General features: G+C 42.9%; 1 protein-coding gene across 2 annotated transcripts in view; it reads right to left on the reverse strand.

Moving 5' to 3' along the window:
- The window catches only part of VIPR1 (vasoactive intestinal peptide receptor 1), a 116,098-nt gene that overhangs the window by 23,908 nt on the left and 70,705 nt on the right, over positions 1 to 21,485 (reverse strand). For both annotated transcript variants that reach the window (XM_055708129.1, XM_005442312.3), the window contains exons 4-6: positions 17,945 to 18,048; positions 13,437 to 13,537; positions 11,395 to 11,527 (exon numbers count right to left, since the gene is read on the reverse strand). In XM_055708129.1, coding sequence (XP_055564104.1) covers positions 11,395 to 11,527; positions 13,437 to 13,537; positions 17,945 to 18,048 — 338 coding nt within the window. The remainder of the gene's footprint in view (positions 1 to 11,394; positions 11,528 to 13,436; positions 13,538 to 17,944; positions 18,049 to 21,485) is intronic.

The following is a 21,485-nucleotide window of genomic DNA, read 5'->3' on the forward strand; positions in this document are numbered from 1 at the left end:
AAGACAGATGAAAACTCATTTTCTCAGTGACAGATTTATCCAGCACTTTTCTTTTACGTTGCCCAGAAGACATGCCCTATCTGAAGGGTTAGCTGCTGAGTGACTCATGCTGTACTTGCCCACAGCAACAGCTGCTCTTCTCCCCAGCCTGGTCAAGAGGCTTCCTTGATCTTATTTAAAAGCTTTTAATAGATCCCAGTCATGATCCTGGTGCTGGGGCACACTTGGAAGATGGGGTAGCACTGAGAAGCACTGCCTGCTTTGGGGATGATGAAATTAAGGTCTCCAAGCACAGGCACTGGCCTAATCCTACGTCTCTGTAACTACAGTGCCATTTTTGACAGCAATCTCATACTCATGACTAAATTTAGGAGTCTCAGACTTGAACTGATTCCCATGCCACATGCCTAAACCAGATTGAATCTCACCCCAGTTCTTTTGTTGAGATACCCACCTTAGTTAAAGTATAATGTAATTTCTAATGATGATGCAATAACCAAGTAATTGCTCTGCTTGTAAGATTACACGGTATGATTAATTCCCCATCTTGCTATCATGGATTTGAATTCATACAACTGACAAATTCCCAATCAATTTATAACCTAAATATTGTACAGCACTGTTGACAATTATGCATTGTCCATTAATTTCTGTGCATGTTGCAGAGAGATGTCAGGAGAGACTCTAGGTTCCAAATATATGTTGTTGTTTTTCATGGAGTATTTCTCTCAGCTTTTAACTTTTATGTTATTTTATAGAATCATCAAATCATTTAGGTTGGAAAAGACCTTTAAGATCATCCAGTCCAACTGTTAACCTGATGCTACCAAGTTCACTACTAAACCATGACCCTAAGTAAGTGCCACGTCTACATGTCGTTTAAAAATCTCCAGGGATGGTGACTCCACCACTTCCCTGGAAAGTTGTTCCAGTGCTTGACAGCCCTTTCAGTGAAATTTATTTTCCTAATATCCAATCTAAACTTCTGCTGGAGCAACTAGAGGCCGTTTCCTCTTGTCCTATTGCTTGTTACCTGGGAGCAGAGACTGACCCCCACCTGTCAGGCAGCTGCAGAGTGAGGAGGTCTCCCCTGAGCCCCCTTCTCTCCAGGCTGAACCCCCACAGTTCCCTCAGCTGCTCCTCACAAGATTTGTTCTCTAGACACTTCACTGTCTTTGTTGCTCTTCTTTGGATGTGCACCAGCACCCCAATGTCTTTCTTAAGACTTATAAGGAATAAGACTTATTTCTTATAAGGTTGGTTACTTTCTGAAAGAAAAAAAATGTTGATGGGAGGAGTGGAAATACTGTCCTGGCCTGGGTATTACTGCCTCTGTTAAGAAAGGAAAGGTGAAGGTATTCAACTGGCTAGAAAGATGTTGTCTTAGCCAGAATTCTTTACTGGAAACAAAAAGAAAACTTCTCTTGCCCACTCAAGCAGGGGATTTGTTGCTACTACAGGCTACAGCAACCTCTTACAAGTCACTTTCAGAGAAAAGAGAGGTGGTTTTTCAGTAGTGACTGTTGATCCTGGCTTGGACTTCTCTGGAAGAGGTGGCTAAGATATAATGTTGTGTATTTATAGCCTCAGACTATTTCTTGTCTCATTCCTATGCTCAAGGCTATTGGCTTTTACATATTATCTGTTCAATAAGTTGGCTTTGACAGGAGAGTGGAAAAGCTTGCCACATCCACACTCCTGCAAGAGAAACTGCAGCAGAAAAGACATATCCAGATGTTGGCTTGGCAAGCTGAAAATCGTGAGTATCAATTCATTATCTCAGCCTTCTACTACTGTGCCTAGTCCTCTGCAGAGACAATCTGGCTGTAGGTTTGACCCTACAGAGGCCAATGGCAAAGCCCCTGCTGACTTCAACAGGGGAGCACGATGCCCTGTTGAAGTCAGCAGGGGCTTTGTCATTGCCAAATTTGCAGAAATTCAGCATGATGTCAATGGAAATTGTTGACAGAAACAAACCAGCTTCTTAGTGGGTGATTCTGTTCCTCCAGAAATGAGCCTTTAGGTCAAACCAATTTGCTGAGCAAAAAAAAACCACCAAAAACCCCCCAACAAACAGGGAAAAGGAAAACAAAAAGTGTTAATTTACCTGTACCACACTCAACCTTTTGTGTAATGAAAGAAACAACAAATTAAAGCCAAACAAACCAGACTACCTGGCAAAAAGCCATCACATTTATTTCTTCCCTCACTCTAATGCAGTTGTAGACTAGATTCAAACAGGTTAGCAATAAAAAAGTCCCACAAGGTTTATGTTCAAACATGAAGGGAACTGAGGTCCCTTCAAACAAGAAATCTCCTCCTAAATCAATTGGGTGCCTTTGACTCCTTCCTTCCCTTCCTATCCTGAAGTCTGACAAACGCAAGTAACCTCAAATGATAAACTGCTACACTAGTGGACAGGTCTGAAAATTTTCTTGGAAGATGCATGGAAATTTTGGGTATTGACTTCACACTAACTATGAATAAAGGAATTTGACTAAAGAGATACTTAACATGCCATCTTGATCCAAAGTGGCTTATGTTTGAGGCATATAGCCTTCAGGTTGTGAGGGCCTAAGTTGTCAAGTCCAAAGCCTCACTTAAAGCAATTTCTCATCTATCAGGAATTTCCCCCCAAAAAAAAACCTTCATGAGAAAAATAAATTCATGTCTTGATGATGGACACTTCAGCTCCTGCTGTCCTTAGTGGCTTCAACTGTAAGTCAACCCTATAAAAAGTACGGCAGATCGATCAATGTAACTGCATTCATGGTCACCATCTATCTCAGGCACAGGGATAAGAGGCCTCAAACACACATTTTCCCTGTTAACATGCTGCTCTGCATCACTGGTGCCCCAGAAACATTATGCAAGAGTGTTCTTAAGCCTTGGCAATAACAAATTAATTCCATTCATCTTAACCTGCTTTCCTCTAGGTCATAATACATTACATTTTCATGCACCCATCATTGCCTAAGAGCACACGCTGCAATACTTACTCCATGTCAGCTGTCACTGGGCAATTTATTAAGCCATTATAACCTGGATTTGTGTCTGAGCTTGTTGATTTGTTACTGCTTTCATAAAGCAGAAACGCTATTTCTAAACTGATGAGCTGTGCCGTACAGCCATACACATGCACACACATACTGCTTCAGCAAGTTAAGTCTTGCCTGCTCCCATCAAGGCTATGGAAGGATGGAGACATTAGGAAGAAGCTATTTGGCTCAATTTTCATCTCTCCCGTGCCACCACTTCCACTTGCACTAAAGCTGGGCCACTACTGAACCTGGATAGAGTATTACTTTTCTGGCTAAAGTGTAATTTCTCTAGCAATAGCTCAGCCTACATGGATCCCAAAGTCCCATGAGATAATCTTGGCCTCTCTTTGCTTTTCCACCTCTTCAATGCCAGCTGAAAACCAGTTGAAACTGGCAAGGCAAATCTAAAAGTTTGTCTCTGCTAATATGGAAGTTAGATGAGACAACCTCTATTTTATGTGCTTGCAACACAGTAAAGCACAGCAGGGTCAGACCCTGTGCTTGCAGAACTGTATTAAAGTAAATGGAGCTGTACCAGTTTACACCAACAAAAAACGTGGTCCACATGACTGCGCTTTACACCTTGCCCACTTCCCATGCAGGCTTCTTCAAATACAATGCTACCTGTTGAATTCAGGCAATTGTGTCTGCTTTTCCTCACGTAAGAAGCGAGCTAAAGCCTTATGACTGTGATCCTCAAGGCTATTTAAGCATTTCTCTTCCACTGATTTCAACAGGGTTTATGTAACTGTCAGTCTTTGAGGGACGTGGCCTTTCTATTTTGCCTCTTAGGCATGCTCGTTCAAATACTGGGGGCAGCCTTGTGAGTATTTCCAAGGTGGTGTTTAGCTCTAGCTGGTGTAGTCTCTGCGTCAGATGACTCAGAGTTGAGTTGAGATGTAAAAATAGAATTATCTTGGTAAATGGGGTAACTGTCCCTATTTATTGCTCATCAGCCACAAAATAATAGCGCTTCTGAACACATCCTCATTGATAAGGGAAGTCAACCACAAGGCAGAAACTAGAGGGAGAAGGTGATAATACAGCCCTTCCTCACACTTACCACATTTTCTCTCATTATGGGCAATACTGCATTGCCCTAAGGTGCTAGCCTGTGACTGGGGCACCACTGTGTCAAGCACGACAGTCACTTACGCAAAGAAAGTTCCTGCTCCAGAGCTCTTCCACAGTCTTCACTCCTGGGTTATTTTCAGGAGCAAAGGAGAAGACAAGGAGACAACTCATCCAAGCAAAAATGTGTAAAACTATGTTAGAGGTTGGTGTCCATAGTCTCAGCCCTCTCAAGGGTTGCCTGATATGAGCAGTCCAAGGAGCAGAAGGGGCATAACCCAAGATCTGATACTTTCTCTGACACAACCCTCTCCAAATTATCATGCTGCAACAAGGTCATTTACCATGTCATACCAGCATACTCTTCATACAGTCCCTCTGCTGCCTTCTCCTCATCTTGCCTCATCCAGAACACATGCTCTCTCCTCTCTTGTTTCTTCCTCCCTCTGCTTCTTCCTCGGCTGCTCTCTCTTCATTGGCTCTCAACCCCTTAGCTTAACCAGCCACAGCTGCACCTTATCTACATCAGCCAACCCACCGCCCATGAAGCCAGCCCACAGCTGTATATTATCCATGCTAATTAACCCAACTTCATTCCACTACATTTCTCCTTGGAGGAATGGATCACTTCATCCATCCTTTGTGGGCCTGACCTGTGGCCAGCTGTCAGGGAGGGAGCCCAGCCAGAGCTCCCATCACACTCTTCCTCTGTTGCTGCTGATTCTGTTGTGTTACAAGTCAGTGAATATCCTGTTTCTCTTCTGTGTAGGGATGCCTACATTGGCCAACTCATAGCTGAAATACAGCCCCATCCTCTGCCTCTCCCACCTTCTACTGCAAATCCCATCTCTCTAAAGCAGAATCCCAATGCCGCGGCACAAACCTTCCTCACTTCCTAGCCTCGCACGCTTCCAGCACCAAAGTGCCTAGCTTCATTCCCCACTACCATTCATTGCCTCTCTTCCCCAAAATGATGATGTTTCACCTTTAGCTTCTCTGACACTCAGTGTTTCCTTCACTCTCCATCATTGCATGTTTCTTTCTTCCTCAACTCAGACCTGAAGCCCATGTTTCCTTCCCATCCCACATCCATTCAGCAGAGCTTCGCCTCTCAATACCACAACCCTTCTTCCCAATCCCTTTTATTCTTTACTTGCTACTGCCAGCCCCAACTGTGGTTGAGTCCCTGTGCAGGATACAGTGCAGTAACCAAGGCTTCCAGTGGGGCAGCCACAAACTGCTGTCTCACCAACACAGAAGGAGGTTACTGGTTGCCATCAGCTCCACAGCAACTCATCTGCGTTCCATCCCTCTTCCTATGGCACACAGATGACTTAGGCCTACTTCATACATGTCAGTGAGGGCTTCGGCAGATAAAGAACTCTTCTGTTCTAGAAGAGATGATGATTTAACATGTTCCTGGATGGGGTATCTCTGGACAATTCCAAAATCCACACAAGAACATAAAACAGTCGAGGTGGATGGTTATTCTATTTCCTGTCCTCATGGCTACTACTGGCCATGGGCTGTTAACATTCCAAACCTCCTACTTACAGCTTCTCGTTACTTCACACCCTCTTCATTCACTAAAGTTGCTGCTAAATCCTTAATTTAACTCTGGCACTGATTTTTGAAAGCATAGTTGAGGCATTATTTTTTTATTTTTACTTTTTACTTTTGGGTGAAATTTTCAGTGTTAGGGCCTCTGCTAATTAAGTAATGTAGCTGTAGCCTCTTTGTCTCCTCTTCCCGTCTTGTCTCCATTTTCTGGCCCTTTCTAGAAGTGCCTCAATACCTTTGGTGAAGTGAAACTTGAAGTGTTAATATGACATTTAAAAGAGAATTTGCAAGCATATAATGCCTCCATTCCTTCCCCCTGCTTTCTTTTGGTTGTTCTTCACTTCTTTCTATCACTTACAGGACCTTTCTCTAGGTTTGTGGGTTTGTTGTTTTGGGTTTTTTTGTTGTTTTTTTTTCTTCTCCTCTGTCATTTGTTTTGCTGTAAAAATCGGATTGTAGCAGTGATCAACAGATATGGAAATATCAGCAGCTATGGGGATCATATTCCACAGAAGGTGTTTGACAGATTCAAATCTCTTTATCTAACCTCATGGTAAAAATGTAGACCAAGGAGATGGGTGTGTTAAGTTTGTGTTGTGACAGCAACATCACAGAGATCTTCAGAAGAATCTTATGTAGAAACCAAATGCTGTCAAAAAGCTCAGAGAGAAGAAATGAATCCAGTCCATTGCAACACCCATCTCCTGAAGCCAACAGGAATCACTTGGCTGGGTTTCACAGGAATTTGTAGACAGGGTGAGGTGGTTCAGATCAGACACAAGTGGAAGAGCACACTGAGAAACTTACACTTCACATGAGCACTGACTTTTCCTTTGCTTCTTGTGCTGCTCCTTGGGATGCAAACCTCATGTGGCTGCTACCTATTAGTTGGGAAGATTGAGGGTCCCCTTCACTCTACACAGATGAACAAAACAAGGTGAACCTTATTTCACATCGGGCCTCCTTTCCATGGCAAGACAGACTGTAAAGCACTTCGTCATCTCAGGCAGCACCTCTGCACCTGGATGGTCCCATTGAACGCCGTGGATGGGGTACAATTCTGCAGGAATGGGCTGAGCTACTGAAAAAGTGTCAGCTGACGTATTTACACATTTTGGGAACTGACTGAGTTCCCGTTCAAGTCAAGGGAAAGTTTCACATTGTCTTCAGACAGATTTCTGCCAGGCTCTTTCCCCTAAGCCAGTCAGCCAGAGTTCAGCAGATGCTGGTCTGGGCTGCCAAGAAGAGCTCATCCCTCCTCTCCATAGGTGAGAGATGTCTTTCCCAGAGGATGTAACCCAGTGGAAGGGCTGAGTCTCTAATATTCATTTCACTTTTACAGAGTGCACCAAAAGGCTTCTACTCCTCCATCTCTCCAACAGCCTGCATATCAGGACACCCACACAAGGCAGAGAATATGGTTATGAGTAGCCTTGGATGGGGGTGCGCTGGAAAAGAAAATGTCTCTGTCTTTAATTTCCACATATAAAGTTCATTTAGGGGCCTGTAGCGGTCATTAATTTGGCCTAAGGAAGCTTATGTGAAAACAACCCAACTTTTCACACTGAAAATGAGATATGTGTAGATTCACAATTCCTAAAAGTCCCACCCTCCTTTGCAAAGAATTTTTTTGTTGGAATTTGATTGTCTTAGTGGAATGCAAAAAGAAAAAGATAAATGATCTAGTCTCCCTTGGCTGAATCCTCAGCAAAGGCAAATTTGCAGAGCTCAGGAAAAGCCAGCCTGAATTCAAACCGTAAAACCTGATCTTTATTTATATCAAACTTTCGGCTTCTTTGTCTTCAGCTGGGCTGGAAATGTGAGTGGTTCCACATTATGCTATCCAGATACTACAGTAATGGAACTATGTCAAAACCTATCCATAAAAACATTAAAAAATCAACTGAAATGACAACTGAAGTCTTCAGTTCAATCCTTCCACTGGGTTTGCTGTTTTGGCTACTGTGTTTCACAGGGAGTTCTCCAGCAGCAGAAGGAAAGGGAAGGACAAAGTGTGGGAATGCAGAGACAGAAGGTCACAAGGCTCAAGAAAACTAACGTGAAAAACTACGACTTGTAAGAAGGCCTCTTGCGCCTAGCAGTAAAAAAAGCCTGAGAAGAAGAAGAACGCAGGCAAACATGGGCTGGGAAGTAGTGCAGTTTTTCATGCAGTGTGTGTAATCACTGGATGCAATAAAACCACGTGCGGCGAGTTGAGTTTTCCATCAGAAATGACTGATTACTGAGACAGAACATATTCTGGATGAATCAAAATGAATAGCTATTGAAGAAGTTGGAGTGGGTGATTTCACAGACCCCCTCCTAGCCTGCTCACCTCTGCGTCTGAAGTGCTTAAAGCCCATATTGTTTAACACACTTGAGTATATGACTATTTTTAAGCACTTTAAGCCAACAGGTTGATTCAGTTACAAATAATAACAGGCATTCTTTATGACTAATGGCCTGACAGAGAGAGAGAAAGTGGTTTTGGTCTATAATGACTGTCGGTACCTTGGGCAATATGCTGTGTGCATGCTGTGGCCATCAGACTCTGCTGTTTCTACCCCTCTAGAAAATTCAAGGTCCCTGCAGTGCTTCGTTTCCCACTGGAAAATCCCACAGCAGGCTTTCGGAGGGCCAGCCTTCTCGGAAGGGCAGTCTCCGTGCTCTGCATGAGCCACGGGATCCCCACTGTGCCTAAGAACAAGCCTAATTGATCTGGGCAGCTGAGAGGGGAAGACACAAGGGACATGTAAAGCTATTGCTGCTGAGTATGCTTGGTGTGGGACAAAGGGCCTGCGTCACCTCATGCAGGTCCTGAAAGCTATCATTTAAGCCTGCTACATTTAATTACAAAACCAAGCCTTGCTTGCTGAATCAGGGTTTCTGTCCCCTGAAAACAGGCTGAATTTTTCACCCAAGCCACAAGACTTCTTTTCCCCAGGAGTGGGTTTTTCAAGGAGTTCAAGGAGGCTACGGGTGCCACACATCCCTCTGTAACAACCACCTGGAGCACAGCGCATGTTCTGGCTCACGTGATGGCTCAGTGATACTCATCACATGTATTTTGGCTGCACTGGCCATGAAATGCTTACTGCCGCATTCTCAGGCTCTGTGGCCCAAAAATGCCCAACACACTTAATTTTTCAGGGTGTTCATGTTAAACTCAAAATAATTTGAGTTTAAAATGGCATAGAGTTAATACTGTAACTGAGGTTGCCCACAGTATGCAAAATGAAGTAAAAATGCTGTTGCAGCACAGCCTATAAACTTTTTTTAAAATTACATATACACATACATGTAGTGGAGTTTGTAGTTAATTGGAGGAGAATTGATGCATTTGTTGTTGGAAAGCTTAAAATAGTTTTGTGTGGCTGGTGCATAGAACAGAATTTTAAGTCTTCTCACTGCAACAGGTAATACCAGATTCAGGAATCTGGTCCCTTCATCAGAAATGCTGTGAGATGTCTTTGTTCATTTGGATTTTATAGCATCGAGTGTGTTCTGGAAAGCGGAAGCCTTTATCCGTTTTTTCTTAAAGGAAATAAGCACAGTACTTTCTCTTCTAATAAAACCCTGTTATTCCTTGGGTTTGTCCTCTTCTAAAACAGTGGTGAAAGCATGCAGTAAATCGAACTGTGTTCAAATAACTCCTCAGACTGAAGGACCTCAAGGCCACATCTCACCATTATACACAAAACCTTCAATAAATTGTGTATCAGGCCCTGGCTAGATGGACTAGTACCCACACCTCCCAAGTCAAAACCTTATCCTGCAAGTTCAAAGCACAAGCAAATCAATTATTTAACTTAACTCAAGCCAACCTAACCCAACCACACCCACACAAACCCAAGAGATTTTACAGCTATTTCTGCAAACAGATGAATATTAGGAGAGGCATTTTGATTGCATTTCATGTAGTGTTTTTTCCCCATGACCTAAAAGGTTGTCTGAAATTCTGGGTCAGGATGGGTACAGATTTTGCAAGGGGTATGCTCAGCCTAGTGTAGTGGAGCTAATTTGTTCCACATCTTTTTATCACCCTTGTGTATCACCCAGCCATTCACCCTGAGCTGGCATTTAACATGAAAATCCTCTGATGGGGGGAAACACACACAATAGTGGTAGCCATGGATCTGCCTGCAAGCACACTGGCTTCCAGGAGCTGTAGATTCTGCAGGACAAAGTCTTGTATTACTACCCAGAAGTGTTTCTGGATGGATGGTTGAAGCAAACACTTCTCACGTAGCTTTCTGCAGTTGTGCCTCAGTCACGACCCAGTGCAAACTCCCGCAGGGGTAAGAGGTTAGTTCAAACTCCACGGCTCATTGGGTTCTTGGCTCCTCTGCCAATTAGCACGAGCAGTTATCTGTGCCAGCAGACACCAGGCAATTGTTTATTGCAGTTTATGTGTCCTTCAAACCATTCATGGACCTTCACAACAAAACCCCATTGCTAAAGAATACAGATCCCAGTGAACCAGAGAGGGGAAAAAACTCTGGAGGGTCACTGCAATGGGAACGCACCCTGCTGCAGGACAATTCTCAGGGAAAAGCTGGGAGCGGGCTGCTCTGGTATCAACCGAGAGGTGCTCAGGCAGAAAGGTCATTATAAACAGCAGCAACAGGACTCAGGGTAAGGATACAGAAAAGCCAGAGGGCAAGGAAGAAACTGGGTGGGTGGAAGAGAAAAGAGAATCTTTTTCTGGTGCTGTATGACATGAAAAAACAGGTCCAGAAGGGATCTGCTGGACTGCTGTGCCCAGTCCCCTGCTATTACCAGCAAGCAGCTCATCTAATGTTATGAATTTATTATGGAGGGTTCCTTTATTTTTTGGCTGACTTCTGATCACATCTCTTTATTTTGGAGATTTCAATTTCCTGCCTAAATTTATTCATGACTAGTGTCCTCTTACGTCAATATGGCCTTTAGATAAACAGCTCTTCTCCCTCCTTAATGTTTGCTCCAGCTGATAACACTGAGTTTGAAAGTGGAAAAAAATATCCCAGCTCCTTTATTGCCCTCATCTATCATCCCAGTGGGGAAATCTCACAGTTGCAGACAGCTAGCATGGGATACAGATTAAAAATAGACAATGACATCTACACATAGATTTCCTGCCTAAACTCCTGCAGGGATCTGGTCACTGCAATCAGTGGAGCCCAGAGAGCCATCCAAATGCAGGTGCCTTCTTCAAAGCAAGTTGAAGAGCTCTCCAGGCTCCACCGAGTATATTAACTAGAGCTTGACTGACTATGATTGCCCTTTACACATGTAGCTTATGTACAGGCACTTACTCCGTGGATACCTAAAGTTAAGTGAATCTGGGTCTGGCTGCTGCTCTCACTCAAGGGAAAGGTTTTATTGGATCCCTAAACACACGACTGCAAGTCTCCTTTGACCAGGCTATCTAAGAAATGACCATGGGACTTGGAGATGGACACAGGACTGACAAGAGCCCCAAAATCTTGTAGAACCCCAGTTATGGGTTTGACCTTTGAAGGGACCAGATGACTGTGAACTTTTGACCCTGCTAATTTTTTTAATGCCTTTTCCATACAAATTAAAGTGTAGCAATCATGTTTCTGTTTCTTTCAAACCAGAAAGAACTTGAAATCTTCCTAAAGTACTGTCTCACATGCATTTGCCAGGTAATTTTTGGTGCATTGCTTAAGAGTGGCAACAGAATAAGGTGGAAACTTTAATGTGCATGGCTACTTACTGAACTCACAAAGCAGTGTTCAGATTCTCCGCTTTCAAATAGGATGACATCTTTTATGAAGACTGCGATGGCTCTCATTATGAAGGACATGAAGAGGTGCATATGAATATAATTTCGAGTACAGTGTAGTTTTCTGTTGGGAAGGGATGAAACAACATTGAATAGCAAGGCTTCTCAAAAGCATTATTTATCTATTTACATGTTTCTTCTGCCAAGATATAGACTTACAATTAGAGATCAGAAGCCCTGAGATGGACTGTGTTCTGATGTAAAACGCAGAAAATCCACTTAAGCCTTTTAAAATCCACAAAACATGCAGCAATCCATACATCTGCAGCAGTGCTGCTCCTCTTCCAATTCTCAGAAAAAAAGGTCAGAATACAGAATGACAGAAAACAGGTCCATCATGCTGTTCTCTACTGGAAAAGAGATCTTTCTGACTAAGCAAACTGTGCTCACTATAAAGGTCTGTTTTCTACAGAATGTTTATACTGCAATAATTCTTTCCAAAGTGAAATGTTTCTTCAGGAAGAGAAATAGCTTCTAAGCAGCTGCTGCCAAAATTAACACATATTACAGGCTTTCTGTAATACGAATATATTTTCACTTAAAATTTACTAGTTATTAATCATATAAAGAACATCACCAGGGTTTTTCTGTCCCTAGCCCACTAATATTTTGAAGATTAATTCTGACCCAATAGGTCTTTTTTTTCCAAATGAGACTTTACATCAGCTAAAGGGAAAGGCCTGACACTCTGGAAATGGGCACTTTGTATAGTCATCAGCACCACAACAGACCTCTCAGCAACATGATCACATTACCACCTCCTAATGAGTCACTGTGCACTGGCAGACTTCATGCTCTTAACCTCTGACAATGGCACGATAACGTGATGGAGCCAGGTCCTCTGTGCTTGCAGGCGAAGGCAAGTCAAATGACGCTGTTTCCCACAAGTGAAGAGCATGAATCCCGACAGTTTCACTAGCTTGGCTGGCACCTTGTACCTTGTTGAGATGAGATAATTTGCATGTGTGTCTGATGCACTCTCCCCTTGTAAGAGGAGTGGGGAGAGCACGTGTGCTGAGAAGTGCAAAGATCTTGAAGGGTGAGGCCAGTCTCGGTGTGAGTTACCCTAGCACGCGTGCTGTTTCCCACAGCTTTCTTTGGGGGCAATGTTTGGACCAGACTGTCGTAAACTGGAAAACCATATAATGCTTTTCAGGGAAGCCATCGGAAAGTGGCACGAGGAGATGGAATCACATCTAGAAGGTTCTTCCATCTTACAGAGGTCTGCTTTTTGCTGTTCTCCCTATACATAAATAACATTATAATAGGAGATTACCTTATATGTAGACTTCTTCATTAGAGGCACCCCAATTTAGATATCTGACACGATTACAAACAACAGAGACTGAGGATGAATTACTCTGCTGCAATCTAGGCACCTAATGCCACTTACTATGCTGTATCTGACCATCAACCCATAAGGGTTCTGGTCTCCTGAAGGTCCTGAATCATACCTGCTACCCTTGTGCACAGCCCAGAGGCTCCGGCATGCCTTCAGAGACTCTGGGTGTCTGTGTCTTGCCACAGAGCTACAGCAGGAAGCACCTGTGAAACAGACTTTGGGAAGCAGATTTGGGGTGTGATCCCCCTGTACCATTTTGAATACCTACTTAAGTAGAAATGCATCATTCCACAGTATACACACACACCATACAGTCTAGGTCTTTGTGACCTATAACAAGATTATGGGATAACAGCCTCTAACATAGAGATCCATCACATCATAAACTACGTTCAATGAGATGATTCCACCTAAATAACTGGACTGGGGTTATAACTCTCACACAAAGGCCACAAATCAAACACCAGAAAACAGTGGTACTGAAAGATGGAGGAACTTTCCTCCCCTGTCCAACTGAGACTTGACAGAAGTCTTTTGCATCCATCTGTAACAGCCATAGCCTACAACTTAAACAGCCGCTATGTCCTTTCAGTCATCCTCTTACCTATACCTTATTTACTCATGGCCTTACCTGAAGAGGCATAAAATGATCATAGCAGCTGTGAGAGCAATAAGCGATAAGGTATGTCCAATGGTGTAGCCGGTCTTGACTGTGCCATAGAACGTCGTTTGCTAATGTGAAGGGAAGAAACAAAACATGTTTATCAAGGAGCTGCCAACACACATTCCCAAATACACCATCACTGAGCTTTTACTGACTTTCTCGGTGAGACAAGGAAATTACCCTACTCCATTCTCTTAAAAAAACCTCCAGTCCTTCACCCCTTAAAATCCCATCCAGTAGAGTACATGACTCAAATACCACCAGTGCAAATAAGAACGTGTCTGGTTGCAGTAGAGCTTGGATCACTCCAAAACCAGGTTTGTTACAGCTACACAAGGGAAAAGTTCATGCAGGAACGAGCCTGATTTGACACCTGCAGAGACAGCTACATGGTAATAAACTTGTGTAACAAGGATGACTGATGTTCGGTTAAGCAGCGCACTGACACGTCGGCTCTGAGATGGTATGATGAGCTTCATCTTATTAAGGAAGTTTGAGGACAGAACTGGTCTGGAAATTGATTTGCTTTTGTGGAAGCTAGACATTGTGTTTTGGCAAGTAAAAACTTAAAATGTTTGCGTTGAAATCGCAGATATGCTAATTCAGAAATATATGTTAAGTAGGAAATAATTTCACAGCTTTTCTCTTCTACAGCACACAGAGGGAATCTCTGAGCCTGGGCACCACGAGACTTCAATCCAACTGGGAATCCTGATCTAAATAAAATGAGGAAGTAAGGCAACAAAACTCCAGCTCTCCTAAGGCTCTCCAGCAACACTCTGGATAAATATAATTTGATTTTGAGCTTAAAGAAAGAGCAAAAGATCAATTGGTATTCGGAAATTTGTTTCATCAATGAAAAAACCCAAGTTTTTATGAGAAACTAACTTAGTTCGTGGAAAATCTTATTTTTCCAGCTCTTGACTGACCCTCCTTTGCCCTCCTTGTCACCATTTTCTATAAAAATACCCAAACAACCAAACACACAAACAGCAGTTTAGACAGAAAATCTAATCCAACCTTGTTTGGGAAAACACTTTAATAACAGTAAGGGTTGACATTTTTATATGCTATTTTCACAGGCCTTGACAAGTACTAGGTAGTTCACAGAATCAGTGAGGCTGAGAGGAGCAGTAATCCTCTAGCATTAGCACAAGCCAGCTTGGAGTGGTGTTAAAACAAGACAGAGCTTTCAGAGAGCACAAAGACTCCACTGGATGCATCTCTATTGCTTCTTAGCCCACAGACTTCAGGGATGGCTACAAGTATGCTGCCTTTACAGCCCTGTTCGATGAACTCACACCACTGAGAGCTTTTCGTCAGTAACTCTGAATACGTAATTCATAGCAAGGGTTTCAGGCCAAGTTATCTACCTGATCTTGTCCATATGATGCCAGGAGGCTGCTATGGTGATGGACTCACCCATTACGGTATGGTCATTCCTCAGGCTCATTCATATGCACTGCATGGAGGGACTTGTGCTGCAGCAAGGAACAGCAGAGGTTCCACCTTTCTACCCCACCGCCTTGCAGATTCCACCCAAAACTAAATATAGCCTTGTCTCCAGTCTTATTGGAGTTTGGGATCCCAAAGGCAGCTGAGACTTTTCCAAGAGAGCAGAACTGTTCCAGGAAAGACCTCCCAACAGATGGAGGAAGCTTGTGGTACAGGACTGAGTCTGAGGAAGAGGTTGTCCCACACCACGTTTAGGACAGCAGAGAAACGGAAGAAAAAAAAAATTAAGAGGGATTATAGGAGATGTCAGCAGTGGGGCGGTGGATGGAAACTCTCCAGTGTGTATACAGGTATAGGCCTTTTACTTCTTAGGAGTTACTCACAGGAGCAAGTTAGGGACAAGAAGATCTTGGTGTTACTCAACAACCAGTTCCCTGCCCTTATATTTTACAGTGACCAATTCTTCTTGCGTACAGAGATGATTCTACATTCAGCTTTGATGTAGCATGTGGGGTCATCTCTGTTCTGGGAACAGCACATAGTGGCTTCCCACTCTTCATTTGCACTTGCTAATGACAAACGCTTCCTATTTTACAGATATCAAAGCAGAGAATTTGACCCAAGATCATAAATGGAATTGGAATGTCACTCAAGAGCTCAGATTACTAGAATATTCATATTAGAAAAAAGAGGGATTTGGAGAAGTGAAGGAAATGCATGCTAGGGTGCCTGGGTTCTAGCTGTAGACCTAGACTGATTTACAGAATGGAATTAGGCAATTTCATCATTCTCTTTCTAACTTCTAAAAGCCTCCACGTAATTTCACGGAAATGTGATAACAACAATTAGTTAAGGTAGACGTTAAACTAAGATTAACTGAGAATTAGCTTCCTTGGTTTCTGTTCAGTAGCCTCTACATTTGTCCCTTGGTAACTGAGATTAAACTGTGAAAGATTTAAATTTGTAAGAGAAAAAGAACAGAAATACTGATATCAAGTCTTTCATTAGTCCTGCACCCAAACATGCTTTGGGTTCATGTCACCAAGCCTAAAGTCATCTTGGGCTTCCTCTAGAGTAAATGCAAAGGGGTCCCTCTGGAGAGAAATGTGGGGTGAACTGATCTCTGGAGGTGTCTGTATTCTTCACCATTTTCAGACAGAGCCTATGGGGACACCTGGGACGGTCCCTCTCTGAGCAGATGGAGGCACACGAGGGAGAAGTTGTGCACCCCATCTGACAGTGGGACAGCAAACCAACCCCCCATTTGCTAACACGTGGCTTTTAAAGGTCAGGTTGGAGAAGGAATCATTACCACTGCAAAGATCATAAGTGCACAAGTTTGGTGCCTACATCATCTGCTCCTTAGGGACTGCCAGAATTCACAACTAAAATCTTACACACAGCCCTTATTTATTTTTCATATTTTTCTTGTTGTTTCTGACCTGAGACCAAGTAGCTGTTAAAAGTGCATGAAGTATTTTAAGCATGGAAGGTTATCAGTCTGTTCTGGACCTCATGTGCCACAGAGCCTGCTGTTCTCCTTTTATTCTATTCCCTTTACTCCTTCCCGCCCAAACTGACAGCCAATTCAACAACAAAAATCTATTCTTCTTCACAGGCTAGGACTACATGTTCACCCCCCTCAGCCACCTTTCACACAAATTAGACTTAAACAGCATGACAAAACCACGGAAATTGAGAGAAAATAATTAAGAAAGAATTAAAAGAACACAATACATGTTCTCTTGGTAACACGGCACTCTGGCAGTGCTGCAATCCATTGGATCGCCAAAGCATGTCCAAGGAATTCCCAAATCCCCTTCGCAGCTGGAACATAAATCAGAGCTCTCTCTTGGTGGAGGACCTTCCCCGGGCAGACCTGTAACAATGTCTTTCACAACGCGCAACTGGTGCCACACAGCTCGATGTGAGAAACGGGACGCTTGAGGATGTGAAGGGGCACTGACCTCGAAGGCAGGCTAAAGGCTCTTTTCAGCAGAGCCCTGAAATTCTTTGTGCAGATTTCCCTTTGCTGTTTTCTGTATTCTTTCACTATTAAGGCTGGGTCAGTCCTGTTCAGATTCTCCTTTAGCTCCCTGAGTGCTTTGGCAATGTGTGACCATACACAAAGCCCTCTCACCGTATTTACTCATTATTGAGATTCTTATGTCCAATGTTTGCAAACACCGACATAAAACAGAAAAAAACCACATGGGCATAGGTTTAATAGAAACATGTGGTCACAGTGAAATACAATTGTTTGCCAGCATAAGCTTTTCCTTGTTGACTATGGGACAGCTGTAGGGGAATAGTTTAGATTAGATGTTGAACTTTCAGTTAGGTGAGGTGAATCTTGCTTATAACAACATTTGTTATCCTCTTTAGACTTTACCCTTCATGTCTCAGCATGCAGCAAGCCAGTAACAAATTCCTTCCTCTGTAATGACAATACTCTATAAAGCTAATTATACCCAGGTCAGTGATTACTAATTTACACACAGACAGTATCCCAGGGAGCTTGTGGATTTCCTTACACGATTCAGTAACACTGCCTGAAAATTTGTATGTTCCCTACAGTGGTCTAGATATTTATCTGGTTGAGATCAGCAGAGCAGCACTGAGGGCAAATGAGTTATATCCTTTTATCCCTTTTGATTTTTTGATGCTTATATTGGCCTCGAAATACTGGAATCACAATATCTACGTCAGGATAAATAGAAACAGGGAGGGCTTGTCTCAAAGTTGAACATGGAAAAAGCACCTGAAGTTATGTGTGGGCATCAAGGAGACACTGGTATGATCCTCTGAGGTGCTAATTTTCTGTCACTCCCCTGGGAATTGAAGGGAGGATCATCTCTTTGACCAGACATTGATGTCTGCTTCCAGGGAGCCTCAAGAGGATACTTCCTTCTTGAGGAATCAGAGTGGGAATGGAAAAAAATCGGGCATGGGAAAAGACTGTGTGATTCTGATAGTGATCCCTGGTAAATCTTGATGTCTACTCATCCAGGTTTACAAACCTCTTCCCCTGGAGTGCTGTTGGAATCATATCCACAAGCTATGGCATATGGTGCAGGATACACATCCGTCCAGCCCTGGCTCGTACAATTCCTGCTCACGTTCCCTGGAAGAAAAAAAAAAGATGATTTAAAAAGAAGTGTTCACCTTGCTGTTAAACAAATGATTGCCTTTTGTGGACTCAAATGACAGAGCACATTTCTTGTAACAAGAGTAAAATTCTCATACTTCTTCTCTGTTATGAAGTGCTCACATTACACAGAACACACAAATGGGAGGGACCTGTTGGGTTGTAAAGTTCAGACCTCAAAACCAAGTACATTTTAATACCAAGGTGCCCACAAAACATCTTTTCTAATGGTACCATAAAGCTAGTTGTACCCAGACCTTTTGTTGCTGGCACTGCACCAATACGGTTTGTGTTATTGTCATACTGCCTTTGTTCATGGGAAAATTTTCATCTAAATGGGGAGTGAAGTATTTACATACTTCACTTTGCTCCTGAGAAGCCAGGACAGGGATGGATGAAGTGCTCCATTTCAGTGTTTCACATTATGCAGGTAAGGTCGGAGGTCTGGGAACTGAATGCAGTCCTCAGAACTCAGACCTTGCCTTCATGATGAGCTCAGATCAAATGTGATTCCTGGGAATCTACTGCACTCTTGTTTGACAACCAAATACTTCAAAAGTTGGCTATGATGGGAGAAAAACCAGATACTGACAACCTGTATTGCAGGTTTTAATATGTATACTCAAAGACAGGAGGATTTCCTGGGCTCTTTAAGCAAGCTGAGTGCCTAGGGCCGCCAACCAGCTATAAAGAGCCTTAATTAACATGAGCATGTTTCTGCTTCAGCCAAATGTGATGAAACTGTGAGGTTGGCGTGGTGCTCTGGCACTCTGCTTCCTGGCACCCCCGTATTGTATGGGGGCTGTCCAGTGCAACCCAGTTCTCACCTTGTAGGACATCTCTGCATCCTGCCCCAGCTGGCCCTCTAACCCACATGGACCAGGGGCTGTACAGACATTCATCAAACAAAAGGAGAGACCAACAACCTGACCAGGACAGGCTTCACCCTACAAGGTTCATAGTCTAAAAGGCCAAGACTGATGTTTGTCACACAGAAATAAGAAAGAAGCAACACATCCAACAGCACACTGCAAACTCCCCAGCTCCCACTCCGACTCCTGGCCCCTATGCTGTCCATCTCATGTGAATCACAGTACTGTGGCATTATTTATCACAGAAAACTGCCTGCCATCCTTGACTGGAAAGCTGGTACGGTAAACCAGAATGAACAAACAGCAGTCACAACTTGCTTCTTAGACAAAGAATTACATCAGTCAAACTCAAGAGCTTTGCAAACATTTCCAACAATGGGGTTCTTTGCACACAGGAATAATAAAACTTCTGCAAAACAGGAGCAAATCAGGTATGCAGCTATGAGTCATGAAAACATTAAAGCATCACCTCCAGGACTTTCTGACAACTGAGTCATCTGAACATCTTCCTCACTGTAGACCTGTCTTGCACTGAAACCAGCAGCAGCCTATCCCCTGGCTTAATTCACTGCTTGAATCCCTGTAGCAGGTGGAATCTAACACTAAAACTTGCCTCTGTAATTTGTCTTTACAACAGATCAAAACCCCACAAAGGCTCTGGTGCCTCTCTTGATTTTAACAACAAAGTTAACTTTAGCACAGTTTGGTGGGTTGCTGTTCCCCAGGCTTTTTCTGCACAGTCACTGTTTGCATTGTTTTTTACCAGGGTTCGTATCGGGATCATAAGCGATCTTGTGCAAACAAATCAAGGACATGACTGGTACCTCTCCCCCCCCCCCCCAGGTGTTATGCAATTTCTGTTATTTCTTCTTCATTACAATGGATCCCATTATCTGAACTTTTCTGCCTCCTATTTCCTGCTCAAAACTCCTCCTCTCTGTTTGGGGATCCCCTTAGCTTTCATGGTGGCTTTGATTCTTTGCTTCTTATTCTCAGTGAATTGAGAAGTGCTTCTCAGCTTAATTTTCTCATATTTTTCCTTCTTCTTTTTAAGTGCACTCCCTCACAATTACTTGATTATTTTGTAGTTCTTCTCACTGCTCCCAAGAATACTTTCAAAAGTTGTCTTAATGATTTTGCAGATGTGGAAACTAAGTTAGGGGGGAAGCACAATGATACAGAATCACTGGGATTAAAAAATAGTAATACAAATGTCCCTGGTTTTGGGGAAACTCACTTCCCAGAGAAGTTTTTCTACCATCCTTTGCTGCTCATGTCACTTTTTGATGTGCAAATTCACACACATGGTGTGATACAACAAGTCGTTTTACTGACTCTCATGTTCTGTATTAGATGTCTGGGAGGTGCAAAAACTACAAGGTTACAAGACAGATTTTACACACCACAGTTTTGGCTCAAGTGATGGATGATGTCTCCTCTCAGAGCAAACAACATTTCTAATTACTATTACTTACCAGACTACTTTCAATACTGAAAGTGAACATAACATTTGGAAAAGTGCCTCACAAGGTTAGTCTTACTCTGAGATTTACAGCAGCAAACTTCAGACCAAAGTATTAAACTGAATTTTTTATGTTACAACATTAAATCCCAGCTCTGCCACAGACCTCCAGTGAAACTGCAGCTGGTTCTTGTGACATCTCTGCGTATCAGTTTCCCCACCAACAACAGGACTTTGGTAATAAAGTCTGATCTTCTGTCAACGAGAAGGCAAAGTGTTCAAAGTACCAGAAGTTTTATATGCTGTTCTCCAGAACCATTTCCCATTAACTTGTGTTTCTCAATACTTTGTGTAACACAAATTCTCCCTAGAATGATGCACTAATGAAGTACATTGAAACCACAAAATGTAAGTGGTCGTATCAGAAAAGACAAGAGTTCCTGGACTTGCAAATGGAATCTCCAGCCTTTGAAAGTTCAGAACATTTCCAAAACTTTCCTATTTCCTATCAGACTGAAGCTATTTAAAAAAAAACAACCAACAACAACTGTATTCCTGGAGAATTAATGAGAAAGGGTATCAGGGTTTTTTAACTCAGCAATGCATGGTGGAGGAGATTCACTGAGAGCTGGAAAGCATCCTACTGCCAGTAGGTTTGTGCTGTGGGATCTCCTCCGCATTGTGGGAAGAGGAGGTTCAAGTTGCTCATGCAAACAGAGTCCCCTCAGTAGGCTGGTATTAGTTAACTGCCATGAAATAATCTGCCTTTTTGTGGGGTTTGTATTTCAGTTTGATCAGAAACATTACAACCGTCAAACTGGTGCATCTGCTCTTAAAAGCCACATCCATTTGAATAAGATGAGGTTTTTCATTTAGAAGAAGAAAAAAAAAAGTTTAATTTGTAAAAGTCACAACTCTCAGTTACGATAACAACAAGAACTTAGCTTCTTGCTTTCCCTAAATCACAGAATGGTTGAGGTTGGAAGGGCCTTCAGGAGGTCATCTCATCCAACCCCCCAGCTCAAAGCAGGGCCACATGAGGCTGGCTGCTCAGGAGCATGTTCAGGTGCCTTTGGGAT

The sequence above is a fragment of the Falco cherrug genome, chromosome 4, assembly GCF_023634085.1.
Source record: "Falco cherrug isolate bFalChe1 chromosome 4, bFalChe1.pri, whole genome shotgun sequence".
Taxonomy (NCBI): Eukaryota; Metazoa; Chordata; class Aves; order Falconiformes; family Falconidae; genus Falco; species Falco cherrug.